At 42.2% G+C, this 13,779-nt stretch overlaps 1 protein-coding gene across 1 annotated transcript in view; it reads left to right on the top strand.

Annotated features, from left to right (window-relative positions):
- Positions 1–13,779, top strand: part of LOC103262445 (RNA-binding protein 5) — a 29,326-nt gene that overhangs the window by 10,771 nt on the left and 4,776 nt on the right. Inside the window, 13 exon segments of the mRNA XM_008060060.2 lie at positions 2,171–2,240; positions 2,717–2,790; positions 5,226–5,309; positions 7,401–7,461; positions 8,200–8,265; positions 8,515–8,675; positions 9,125–9,222; positions 9,768–9,855; positions 10,023–10,100; positions 10,183–10,255; positions 11,212–11,297; positions 11,689–11,773; positions 11,986–12,077. Of these exon segments, the coding sequence (XP_008058251.2) occupies positions 2,171–2,240; positions 2,717–2,790; positions 5,226–5,309; positions 7,401–7,461; positions 8,200–8,265; positions 8,515–8,675; positions 9,125–9,222; positions 9,768–9,855; positions 10,023–10,100; positions 10,183–10,255; positions 11,212–11,297; positions 11,689–11,773; positions 11,986–12,077 (1,116 nt within the window).

The following is a 13,779-nucleotide window of genomic DNA, read 5'->3' as shown; positions in this document are numbered from 1 at the left end:
AGGCCTCGAACCCGCGGGCTCAGGCAATCCACTCACCTCAGCCTCCCAAAGGCACGGGATTACAGGCTGAGCCACCGAGCCCGGCTTCGTTGTTTTTTTTTTTAAGTCGGAGTTGCACCCTGTCACCCAGGCTGAAGTGCAATGACACACTCACAGCTACCGCAGCCTTGACCTGCTGGACTCAGGCGATCCTTCTGCCTTAGCCTTCCAAGTAGCTGCAACTACAGGCGTGAGCTACCATTCCTAGCTTATTTTTGATTTATTGTAGAGACAGGTCTTGCTATATTGCCCACGCTGGTCTTGAACCCCTGAGCTCAAGCAATCTTCTTGTCTCGGCCTTCCAAAGTGCTGGAATTACATCTTTGAGCCACCACACCTGGCTAGAAACTAGCATTTTTTTGAAATTAAGAGCCTAAGAATGTTACGAACTTTGATAGTTTTCACCATTAATGCTAATGTAGGAAAATTATTTTTTAAGATATTAGAACATGTTTGTTTTTGGATTTGCAGTCTCACTCTGTTACCTAGGCTGGAGTGCAGTGGCATGATCATGGCTTGCCACAGCCTCAACCTCTTGGGCTCAGGTGATTTTCTTGCCTCAGCCTCCCAAGTAGTTGGGACTACAGTCATGCATGCCTGGCTAAATTTTTTTCTTTTTTGTTTTTTTGTATGGATGAGCTGTAACTGTGTTGCCTAGGCTCTGGGGCTCAAGCAATCCTCTGCCTCAGCCTTTCAAAGTGCTGGGAGTACAGAGGAGACTACTCATTTTTTAGCTATTGGTTCTTTTCTTTTTCTTTTTCTTTTTTTTTTTTTGACAAGGTCTCACTCTGTCACTCATGCTAGAGTGCAGTGGCATGATCGTAGGTCACTGCAGTCTTAACACTCCTGGGCTCAAAGCAAACAAACAAAAAAACTCCTGGGCTCAAGCAATCCTTCTGCCTCAGCCTCCCAAGTAGCTAGGACCACAGGTGCATGCCACCATACCTGGCTTTTTTTTTTTTTTGAGTGGGAATCTCACCTTGTCGCCCAGGCTGAAGTGCAGTGACATGCTTACGGCTACCACAGCCTCGACCTGCTGTGCTTAGGTGATCCTTCTGCCTCGGCCTTCCAAGTAGCTGGAACCACAGGCACGTGTCACCACGCCTGGCTAATTTTTTGATTTATTGTAGAGGTGAGGTCTCGCCAAATTGCCCAGGCTGATGTCAGACCCCTGGACTCAGGCAGTCCTCTCGCTTCCACTTCCCAAAGTGCTGGGATTACAGGTGTGAGCCACTGTGCCCAGCCCTAGCTAATTTTTTAATTTTTTTGTGGAGTCAAGATCTTGCTATGTTGTCCAGGCTGGTCTCGAACTCTTGGCTTCAGTTGGTCCTCTCACTTCAGCCTCCCAAAGTGCCGAGAATACAGGCATGACTCACTGTACCCAGTCCTTTTTTCTTTGTTTGGTTGGTTGGCTGGCTATTTTGGGGAATAGATCTTAAAGAGGGAAATGGCCGTTCTTGATCAGATGTACTTCAGAAGACAGACACATCCTCCATTTTTTTTTTTTTTTTGAGTCATAGTCTCACTCTGTCGCCCAGGCTGGAGTGCAGTGGCATGCTTATGGCCACTCCAGTGTCAACCTGCTGGGGTCAGGCGATCCTTCTGCCTCAGTCTTCCAAGTAGCTGGAACTACAGGTGCGCGCTACCACACCCTGCTAATTTTTTGATACATTGTAGAGACAAGGTCTCACCAAGTTGCCCAGGCTGGTCTTAAACCCCTGGGCTCAGTCTTCTCACTTTGGCCTCCCAAAGTGCTGGGATTACAGAATTGAGCCACCGTGCCCAGGCCCTCTGCTTTATTTAAATCTCGTCTTCTCTGTGCGTCCTTTAGAACTAAAAACTGAAATTGGACTAAAGGTGTTTGAGACATGAGCAAGGCTCTATATCATAAATTGTGCCTGAGGGAAATTCTCATGCAGCATTTAATGAATACTTTCAATTAATGTTATAATACGTTAATTTCTGTGAGAAATGTTCCCTCCTTTTTTGTGCCTTTCAGGTTAATTGCATTTTGGTGATAGACGTTTAAAACATGGCTAATGAAACAGTTGCTATAATTCCTAGTTCATGAACTTTCCTCAGTATAGAATAGTATGTGGCTTTAACTGTAAATATGTAAAACCCTGTGCAGATTCGAGAAATGATGGAGTCCTTTGAAGGTCCTCAGCCTGCGGATGTGAGGCTGATGAAGAGGAAAACAGGTGAGAGCTTGCTTAGTTCTGCTGTTCTGGTTCTCTTCCCCATTCCCACCTCAGTCCTTAAAGAACATCTGAATACCCCCAGTCTTCAAGCACATGAATTCAGAATGAAAGGTTTGCCATGGCTAAGGAATGTGACTCTTTGAAAACAATGTTAGCATCTGAGGAACTTTTTAAAAACTTTGTTTTTAGGGGCTTTTTTTCCTTCGGTAAGTAGTGATTTATAAACTCCTTTTTTTGACTGTAGTCGGTTGCATGGTTACTTTAAGCGTGGAATCAAATCCAGTGACATTTAGCTCAGGCGGCTTGTTCCTTGCCATGGCAAAGTATCAAGAAGATCCCCAAGTCAAGTCACATTTGTAAAGCTGCTTCCCAATTGGCTTTGTCACACAGTGTTGAAGCAGTGGGAGAGAGATTCACCTGTTATAAAGGAACTGACTAACACGAGTATCCCGTCTATATCTGAATGCTGTCTCTAGGTGTAAGCCGTGGTTTCGCCTTCGTGGAGTTTTATCACTTGCAAGATGCTACCAGCTGGATGGAAGCCAATCAGGTTGCTTCACTCACCAAGTCTAGATATTCATGAAAATGGAACAAGTCTGTACAATTTTTAAAAAATGTTGAAGGAGTGGTTTGTTCCAAAGGAGTGACTTTTAAAAAAAAAAAGCTTTGTATATATTAAAATTGACATTATTAGAATAAATATAATACCAAGGACTTCATTGCAGAATTTGCTCTGCCTTTAAATGTGGCTACCTGCCTGGCAGGGCTTTTTTAACTACTGAATACTCGTTTGGTAAATACCAAAACATCTTGATCTCCTTTTCCGTACCTGATTCCTACTCATTATGTCCATTGAGAGTGAGCTTGGAATATCAAACTCTTCATTTGATAGTGAAGAGAACATAATGGGAGTCTGTGACAGGCATTTTTATAAGTAATTCCTTATTTCTGCCTGGAGACCACAAGCCTCCTGGAGACATAATTACTCAGGTGGGTCTTCAGGGAATATTTAAGGACCTCTTGGAATTTATGAACAATAAGTCTGAGGAAATTAGGTTTGGAGCAGTGTCCTGCTGCTAGTTAATCTAGTTAAAATGGCATTAACATCCTTATCTCCCTAAGAATGTCTTGTATAGTCTATTCAAAGCAAATCATTGATGGTTCTTTGATCTAGCATTACTGAAGTGTTCTTCAGTTTGTCAAGATAACGTTCAGTTCTTGGCACTTAAGTAACATTTTTTGCAAGAACTAAAGCACAATAGTGAATGCCTTTAATCAAGTGCATTCTGGGACATTTGCTTGACTCATGTTGCTTTTCTGCACATTTTATGATTTGAGTCACTTATGAATAAAAGTTATATTCTTTGACTGATAATATTGCCATTTATAACAAGACTCACTAATGAGGATATCACTTTGATTTGTTAAGGTTTTTAGGACTCTCATTTTCTTAACCCAGAAGTCACAACCTGGTCTTATAAAAGTAGATCTTCATTCATTTCATACCATGGATATCATCCTAGTAAATACAGAACATACACAAACTTCATGTGAGTCTGCTTTCTTACCATGACAGCATCTTTTAATGCAGTAGATACGTCAGAATGACTATCCTGGGAGTTTAAAACTCCTAAGAAAACTAAAACCTATAAGACATTTAAAAGTCCTCACAATTTTAATGTATACAAAGCTATGTTAATGTGTATTACTTCATTACAGTTCAAATTCACTCCAGAAATAAAAGGCCAATAGGATTAGGGACTCAGTGGTAGGTTGGAGTCTCCCCAGCACACATCCCTCCTAATGGGATAGTCTGTTGACATATCTCCCAGCTTATTTTTGCTTCTGTACATCACAGTGAGTGGATGGCCCTTCCGTTTTTTCCCTCTTGGCCAGACATGCAATCTTGCCTTTAGATAATGCAGAGACAAAATTCACAGCGTATCTTAAATCTTCCAGGATTTGCAAGAACCAAATTGCTCAACAGTATGTATGTTTAGAGGGCTTAGACTCCTTTTTAAAATCTAAGTATCTAACCTCCTGCTTAAATCTGTTCTTATAGTGTCAGACCACCTCCATCCCCCAGTCCCCCGACACAAAAAAGAAAAAATGTTCCTGTTAATGAAGGCTCTTTAGGGGCAGGTGCTAGGTCTTGGCTAGACTGATTCAGCTTGGAGTTTTGACCTTTTAAGTCCCTTTTAGTCACATGGTTGACTTGAAGGATGAGGCGGTGTATGCATTTATGAACTTTTCCTATCCCCCTGAAGAAACTTCATTGGCCTCCTGGTTACTTGTCTTGAAGAGAGTACCATTCATTTCAGTGAAAATCACATCTGTCACCTAGGACATTATTACATGGATGCAGTTGGCAGGGGAAAAAATCTCATTTAGTTGTTTTAGTTGGTGGCATTCAGAATAGTCCCTCTTGAGAAAGAGTTGTAACCAGATTTCCTTTAAAAATGAGTTCCCCTCCCTTTTCCCCCCAAAGAACACATCCTGAAGCAGGAGTTGGGGGGGGGGGCGGCGAAGGGGAAACATAAAGGCTTTTACTTTGCATAAGAATGGAGGACTGGGGAAAAAGTGAAGCAAAGCTCAAGGATACCATGTTAAGGGCTAAAGTAGGAGACATTCTCAAAACTGGGAGAGTTGTGTCTTCTGCTTTTTGAAATAGACTGTCATTCTCAGGCAGCCTGTCAATGCTGAATGTTCTGTCTCTGCTGGAGACACGGCCTGGTGCATGTCAGCGTTTAGTGTTTGGCAGCTTTCTCAGCACTCCCTGACTCCATTTACCTTTACTCCGTATCCCATTCTCTTACTGCCTATCTGAAGGATTGGATGGGCAGAGTATAGGTGGCGGTGGTTGGTCCTCCCCGTATGTTGTCCATTTAATTCCAGAGCACTGATTTTTCCGAAGTGTGCTCTGCCCTGGGAAAATGGACACATGTTCCTCACAATGGGAATAACTAATTACTTCTTTTCTTACAGAAAAAGTTGGTGATTCAAGGAAAGCACATTGCAATGCATTATAGCAATCCCAGACCTAAGTTTGAAGATTGGCTTTGTAACAAGGTAAGCCTGTGTTCTTCCCAAATGGGCAAAACTCCTTTGGAATATAGCTGTTTTTCCGTTGGTTATCTGATTATTCAAACAAGGAAACTAGTAAGTCCACAGTCACCAGTTTTTATCATAAAATAATTTTTGTGCTTTGTGACTTTTGTTGGGTCCTCCATCCTCCTGTGCTGGTCTTAGACAACAGAATCCACAAAATGCTAGAGATTTTGTTTATTAACTAATTCATGATTGCTAATGTGAAATTACATCATTCCAAATTCTGTTCCTGGTTGCTGCTAACATGAATGTATGACTTTGCAGATTCTGTTTCTGAATAACATATTCGGTTTATAATCCGAGTAAAAATTTGAAGTACAGAATGCTGTCAGAGTGGTGGAGTCTGAGGCAAATACTGGATATGTCTGCAACTTTCAGCTGTATTGTGAAAAAGCTGACAATATAGAAAAGACCGGCCGGGCTCGGTGGCTCAGCCTGTAATCCCAGCGCTTTGGGAGGCCGAGGTGAGTGGATTGCCTAAGCCCGCGGGTTTGAGACCCATCCTGGCAACTTGGCAAAACCTCATCTCTACAATAAATCAAAAACTACCCAGGCATGGGAGCACACGCCTGTAGTTCTAGCTACTTGGAAGGCTGAAGCGGAAGGATCACCAGAGCCCAGCAGGTCCAGGCTGCGGTGACTGGGAGCGTGCCACTGCACTCTGGTCTGGGCGACGGAGTGAGACTCCAACGCAAAAAAAAAGAGAAGAAAAAGCCGGGCTCGGTGGCTCAGCCTGTAATCTCATGCCTTTGGGAGGCTGAGGTGAGTGGATTGCCTGAGCCCGCAGGTTCGAGACCCGCCTGGGCAGCGAGACCTCATCTCTACAATAAATCAAAAAATCAGCTGGGCGTGGTAGCACATGCCTGTAATTCTGGCTACTTGGAAGGCTGAGGCACAAGGATCGCCAGAGCCCAGCAGGTCGAGGCTGCGGTGGCCGGGAGCAGCCACTGCACTCCAGTCTGGGCGACAGAGTGAGACTTCTACTCAAAAAAAAAAAAAAAAGAAGAAAAGACCATTTCACTTGTGCTTAATGACAAAAGTTTGTGGCAACCAGCTTCAGATTTTTTTTTTTCATCCACAATCAGTATAGGAAAGTGAAAAATTTGCCGATTGTGAATGTGTTAAGATCCAGGCGGCCGAGTGTGATGGCTCAAGCCTGTAATCCCAGCACTTTGGGAGGCCAAGGTGAGAAGATTGCCTGAGTCCAGGGTTTCGAGACCAGCCTGGGCAACTTGGTGAGACCTTGTCTCTACAGTAAATCAAAAAATTAGTTGGGCATGGTTGTGCATGCCTGTAGTTCCAGCTACTTGGAAGGCTGAGACAGAAGGATCGCCTGAGCCCAGCAGGTCAAGGCTACAGTGACCATAAGTGTGCCACTGCACTCCAACCTGGACGACAGAGTGAGATTCCAACTCCAAAAAAAAAAAGATCCAGACTCTAAGTCCAGTATTTCAGTTAAGATTTTAGGTGTGTTTTTACTATACTATTTATTGAATTCTAGAACTCTCATCTTTTGGCATGATCACTTAACTGTATCAACAAAAAGCCTTGAATAGTTACTAAAATTATATATGGTTTATTATGGTCTTGTTACTAATGTATCATTTTGAACTTGGATGTTGATATTTTGACAGTGCTCAAACTCTGTTCTGCATGTGTCTCATGTCCAGTAGGAGACTGGAAAATGTTTAGTTTGCATTGTTTGTACATGGAGACTAGGTCCATTTAATACTCTTTCAGTATAAAAAAGAACTTCTCCAGTGGCTTGCTGTAGAGTTTTTGGATGAACTACACGTTTTCCCCAACTTGATAAAAATGGAATTCTACTTCAGAATATGACAAAATTAGTTTTTCTGGGAAGATTTCATATAACATAGCATTCTGTATTTTTAGGTCATGCGCCTTTGTCTTGGTTACATGATATCATCTTCTGCTTTTTTTAATGTTAGTTACTGGGTCTTAACCCATGGCCCCATTTTTCTAACCCACATTGTTACAAGAAAGCCAAGCCCAATGTGAGAAATAATTACAGATAAAACTTTTTTTTTTCAGTGCTGCCTTAACAATTTCAGGAAAAGACTAAAATGCTTCCGATGTGGAGCGGACAAGTTTGGTAAGCCTGGATTCAGCTGTTTGTAATATACATTGAAGAACCCTGACTAATAGGTTATTGTCTGTAAACTTGAGGAGAGGTAATAGATTTTAGGACATTTAAGCAAGTAACTTCCCCTATTTTCTTTAAACTTTTTACATTAGGTTAGGTTATGCTGCTTATGGTTGTGAAAGCACAGAAAAGTCTTTTGTTTTTCAAAATTAAGTCTACTTACTTGATTTGCATTCTATATCTGCCTTTCTTTAGTACAGGGTAACATCAGTCCTTCTGTGGCTCAGTTTTTACATTCTGCATTAACCATGTCCAAATTAATGAGGTTTTTATTATGAACACAAATGCTTAAAAAAATAAAACTACTGCTGAATGTGCTTAAAACAAAAACTTTGGGGGTTATAATGTATTTCTTTATTAAAATACATTGTGGCCAGGCTCGATGGGTCAGCCTGTAATCCCATGCCTTTGGGAGGCTGAGGTGAGTGAATTGCCCGAGCCCCGCCTAGGCAGCGAGACCTCATCTCTACAATAAATAAAATCAGCCGGGTGTGGTAGCGCATGCCTGTAATTCCAGCTGCTCGGAAGGCCGAGGCGGAAGGATCACCAAAGCCCAGCAGACAAAGCTGCGGTGGCCGGGAGTGGCCACTGCACTCCAGTCTGGGCGACCGAGTAAGACTCCAACTTAAAAAAAAAAATACATTGTGGTTTGTCTGTCTTCAATTGGATCTCCTTCCATTCTTCTAGACTCAGAACAGGAAGTGCCCCCTGGAACCACAGAGTCAGTTCAGTCTGTGGATTACTACTGTGACAGTAAGTTTATATATGATCTTTTGGCCTTTATGTTGAACATTGATCTCAGTTGGAAATTCTGTTCTCTTGCCCTTTTTTAAGGAACAGCAGCTATAGGTTGTCCTGTATCTGTTTTTATAATCTTCCCCATGTTGGTGTGAAAAATACACTAAGAACTTTCCCAAATGGATTTGTTTGTACTTGAACCTGTCTTGAAAATCATTGGTGATAGGAATGTATCTGAATGTCATTTGTCTCATTTATCCCCAGCAATCATTCTTCGGAACATAGCTCCTCACACTGTGGTGGATTCCATCATGACAGCACTGTCTCCCTACGCATCCTTAGCTGTCAATAACATTCGCCTCATAAAAGACAAACAGACCCAGCAGAACAGAGGCTTCGCGTTTGTGCAGCTGTCTTCTGCGATGGTGAGGTTCTCATTGAATTTTTGTGTTTCAAAAGAAGTAGCTTTCAGAGGCAAATATGATTCATCCCGTTTTGATGCTGTATATGAGGCTCCTGAAGTTCAAGGTTATATAATGACAGTTTTTGAACTGTTAAATTGCAAGACTGGCTACTTTGATAAGTAGTAAAAATGATGCATACACCCATAGAGAACTCTCAGAGCTCAGGTTTGAGTTCCAGTTTAGTCCTTCATACTATGTTTCAGATTGATTGCACATTTACTTTTTAATATTATACTCCTTCACATCCTAGGAGAGAGAGATTTTTCTCAAGTTCTCATATCTACAAACACAATAAGGAATCGTTGCTTTTTCTTCTTTTTTTAATAGTTCTGTTTCTTTGAATGGGGTAGATGGTAGGGAGAAATTTTTAATTACAAGACAAAATTGTTTTTCTTCACATTCTCCTTCAGGATGCTTCTCAGCTGCTTCAGATATTACAGAGTCTCCATCCTCCTTTGAAAATTGATGGAAAAACTATTGGTGTTGATTTTGCAAAAAGCGCCAGAAAGTGAGTTAGCTTCATTGTCCTTGCTTCAGACTTTTGCATCTGCATACTTGTTAGGGATGCTTTGGTAACTGCCATGCTGTCTGCACTGAGGCACTGTTCTTCCTGGCTGCCAAAGCCAGGAGGGAGATGATGGCAGATGGGTTGAGAACACATGCTTTGCAAACTGCAGCAGTACAGTGCAAACCCATCCAGAAATAATTATTTTCCTTCCAGAATAGCATGTTAATAGCTTCATGTATGTAAAGCTTCAGTCTAGCACTGTAAATTTCCCTTTTATAGTATAATTGTTAATCTAACAGATGCCTTATTAGATGGCAGATTACAAAGAACAGTGACACTACAGGGACATTTGCCCACTGAGGGATTTGCCCATAAAGAGCCCTTCCCCTGTGAAATGTGGGTTTACTGGCATTTGAGACCTCAATTTGAGATTGTAGTTCCTGGTAACAAAGGTTGGAGTGAAGTCACTGCTTCCTTGGTAGTATGGGTTATTTATTAGGGGCATACTGAGATAGAATCACATTATTGGATCTTTGTGGTTTCAGAGACTTGGTCCTCCCAGATGGTAACCGGGTCAGTGCCTTCTCTGTAGCTAGTACAGCCATTGCTGCTGCTCAGTGGTCATCCACCCAGGTAAGAACATGGATCTTTTTGCTCAAGATAGTGTGGTGATAGTTCCCCATTTTTTAAACATAATCTCTGTGGTACTTGGAATGTAAGCTCATTTTTAGGGAATACTTTCTAGCTTCTTTCCTTGATGTCCACTAAATTTGTCTTTGTTTCCTTTTGGCAATTTGTAGTCTCAAAGTGGTGAAGGAGGCAGTGTTGATTACAGTTACCTGCAGCCAGGGCAAGATGGCTATGCCCAGTATGCTCAGGTACGTATATTTGGCCAGCATCAACTTCCAGTCTTCAGTGTACATCTGAAATCAGCAACTTTAATGGTGGACTTCTCTTCAGTATTCACAGGATTACCAGCAGTTTTATCAGCAACAAGCTGGAGGACTGGAATCTGATGCATCAGCTGCATCAGGTAGTGAATTTCATCTCCCTTTTACCTTTTGTTTAAGCAACTACGGTTGAAGAAATATGACTAGATGTCCTACTAGACCCAAAGCTACAAGCCCATTTCCCTACAAGAATATGGGTGTCATATTCAGCGTTATCACCATGTGCCTAAAGTTCTAGGGAAGGTTAGGGTTGTTTGGGTACACCAAGAGCTAATACAACCTCTTAGAGAACATATCATGATGAATTTTATTCCTGGGAATTCAACTCTGCATTTCCCTCTGTGTTGTTAGGATGGTGGGTACTCACATAAGTTCAGGTGAGCAGAGAGGGTGTGGTACTCAGACATCAATCAGAAGGTTCACTATAAGAAGTCTCTGCTAGCCGGGCTCGGTGGCTCAGCCTGTAATCCCGTGCCTTTGGGAGGCTGAGGTGAGTGGATTGCCTGAGTCCGCGGGTTTGAGACCTGCCTGGGCAGTGAGACCTCATCTCTACAATAAATCAAACAATCAGCTGGGCGTGGTAGCACATGCCTGTAATTCCAGCTACTTGGAAAGCTGAGGCGGAAGGATCGCCGGAGCCCAGCAGATCGAGGCCAGGAGCGGCCACTGCACTCCAGTCTGGGCGACAGAGTGAGACTCCAACTCAAAAAAAAAAAAAAAGAAGTCTCTGCTTTGGTTTTTGTTCCAGAATTGTAAAAGCCTTATAAGTTAGATCTTTTCTCAACCCCAGAGCAGATATAGATTCTTTCTTCTCTTCCTTTTTCCTCGCCTATCATAGGAATTCTTAACTTTGTGTGTCACATTCTAGTAGAATTATAAAGAAATGAAAATGTCATAGACTCCAAGGCACTTAGTGGGAATTAGGTTATGAAAAATTGATATATGCAAAGACAGAAGTCTAGATTAGGCATTACAGATCAAGATGTTTGACTTGGAGTTCGGTGTCTTGGTTCTCCCTAACCTCTGTATTTATCATCAGGCACAGCAGTGACCACCACCTCAGCAGCTGTAGTATCCCAGAGTCCGCAGCTTTATAATCAAACCTCCAATCCACCTGGCTCACCGGTAATCTTGTTATCCTAAATATAGAACTAGAGGCTTTTGGGGAAACTTTCCTTTGCTATACAAGTCTTATCTTTTCCTGCTGTATGAAAGTAATACACATTCTAACCTTGTTTCTCTCTGTCTTCTAGTGTCAGATAATAAAATAATTTTATCATATGTATGTTCATATATTTAAAAACAAAATTTTGAACGGGATGCATTTATACTTTCTGCATGCTTCCATTTGACCTTTAGAAAGAAAGTTGTCAGCATGCATTTTGCTGAAGGATTCCCTTAGATTGTTGCTATAGTGTGTCTGTCAGAGCAGCCCTCCTCCTGGATGATTGCAGTGATTTAGTTCTCTTAAAAGGCTTTACAGTTGAAACTATATTGAAGCTGCTGTTCTTTCCAGACTGAGGAAGCACAGCCTAGCACTAGCACAAGTACACAGGCCCCAGCCGCTTCCCCCACTGGTGTAGTTCCTGGTAACAAATATGGTAAGCCAAACCTCATGGGGCTGTTGACAGTTGGAAGGACCTAGTTGTTGTCTTGTTTAATAAGAGTGCCTCTCCCTTTGTGGGTGTCAAAGGGACACTTGGGGATATGAGAGAAGAAGAACATTAGGCTTGCTGCATCTCACTGGCTTAGAATTTGAAGTAAAGCCAGTGTCTTACCTGGAATAACTATATGCTGGATTTTGTTTTTGCAGCAGTACCTGACACATCAACTTACCAGTATGATGAATCTTCAGGATATTATTATGATCCAACAACAGGGCTCTATTATGACCCCAACTCGCAAGTAAATGCTCTGCTTTCCTTCTCAATTTCTCTAGAAATATCTTAGTTTCATTTAGTCTATTTAAAGCGTAAAATGAGATATTTCCTACAAAGGAGTACATGATCCAGATTAGTTTTAACTTTGTCGAAGCCACCGTGATGTAATTTTTATTTTGGGATTTCTCAGGTTTTAATTTTAAGGTTAAAGACTGTTTTAAAGGCTGGGCAGGCCGGGCTCAGTGGCCCAGCCTGTAATCGCGCACTTTGGGAAGCCGAGGTGAGTGGATTGCCTGAGCCCGCGGGTTCGAGATGCACCTGGGCAACTTGGCAAGACCTCATCTCTACAATAAATCAAAAAAATAATAATAATAATTAGCCGGGCATGATAGCATGCGCCTGTAGTTCCAGCTACTTGGAAGGCTGAGGTGGAAGGATCACCGGAGCCCAGCAGGTCGAGGCTGCGGTGACCAGGAGCGTGCCACCTGCACTCCAGTGAGATTTCAACTCAAAAAAAAAAAAATTAAAGGCTGGGCAAAGTGGCTTATGCCTGTAATCTCAGCACTTTGGGATACCAAAGCAGGAGGATCACTGGAGGTCAGGAGTGAGAAACCAGCCTGGACAACATAGCTAAATACAAAATTAAAATACACTAACCAGGTGTAGTGGTGTACACTTATAGTCCCACCTACTTGGGAGGCTGAGGTTGGAGGATTTCTTGAGCCCAGGAGTTTAAGGCTGCAGTGAGTGGTGATCACTGCACTACACTATGGCCTGGGCATCAGAGCAAGACCCTATCTCAAAAAATAAAAACAAATTTGAGGTATATTGTCATAAGACTGAAATGTGTAGTTCTTTGAATGTTTACATGTATACATATTCATTATGTATATACCACCACTCATTTCCAGCCTATCTGCCTTATGCCCCTTACTGGTCAGTTTTTTCCCCCTTTAGTAACCACTATTTTGATTTCTCTTGTTATAGGTTATTATATCAAGTTAAAACTCATGTAAAGACCTAGCTAGAAATTTTTAAGTTGTGGGTTTTCTCCCTATTTAGGGTGTATGCGTCAATGGTTTTAGAGTTAACCATTTAGAATATATACGTCAATGGATTTTAGTATATTCAATGTTGTGCAACTGTTACTGTCCAATTGCAGAACTTTTTTTTTGAGTTGGAGTCTCACTCTGTTGCCCAGACTGGAGTGCAGTGGTCACTCCCAGCCACCGCAGCCTCGACCTGCTGGGCTCTGGCGATCCTTCCGCCTCAACCTTCCAAGTAGCTGGAACTATAGGCGCACGCTACCACACCTGGCTAATTTTTTGATTTATTGTAGAGATGAGGTCTTGCCAAGTTGCCTAGGTGGGTCTCAAACCCACGGGCTCAGGCAGTCCTCTCACCTCATCCTCCCAAGGCGCGGGATTACAGGCTGAGCCACTGAGCCCGGCTTGCAGAACATTTTTATCACCCCAAGAAGAAACCCTGTACCTGTTGAGCAGTCATTCCCCATTCCTTCCTCCCCCATCTCCTTCCAGTAACCACTAATCTACTTTCTGTCTCTATGGATTTCATATAAATGAAATCAGACAATATATGACCTTTTGTGTCCAGCATCTTTTCCTTAGCATCCCCATGTATCTTTGAGGGTAGAATTTAGTAGATCTATGGAGTGATGTTTGTTTTTGTTGCTTGGTGTATATACCTTTTTTTTTTTTTTTTTTTTT

This window comes from Carlito syrichta, unplaced genomic scaffold (genome assembly GCF_000164805.1).
Source record: "Carlito syrichta isolate Samal-C Ts95f unplaced genomic scaffold, Tarsius_syrichta-2.0.1 Scaffold304507, whole genome shotgun sequence".
NCBI classification, from domain to species: Eukaryota; Metazoa; Chordata; class Mammalia; order Primates; family Tarsiidae; genus Carlito; species Carlito syrichta.
The sequence above is the reverse complement of the archived record's forward strand: the minus strand, read 5'-3'. Positions and strand labels throughout refer to the sequence as shown.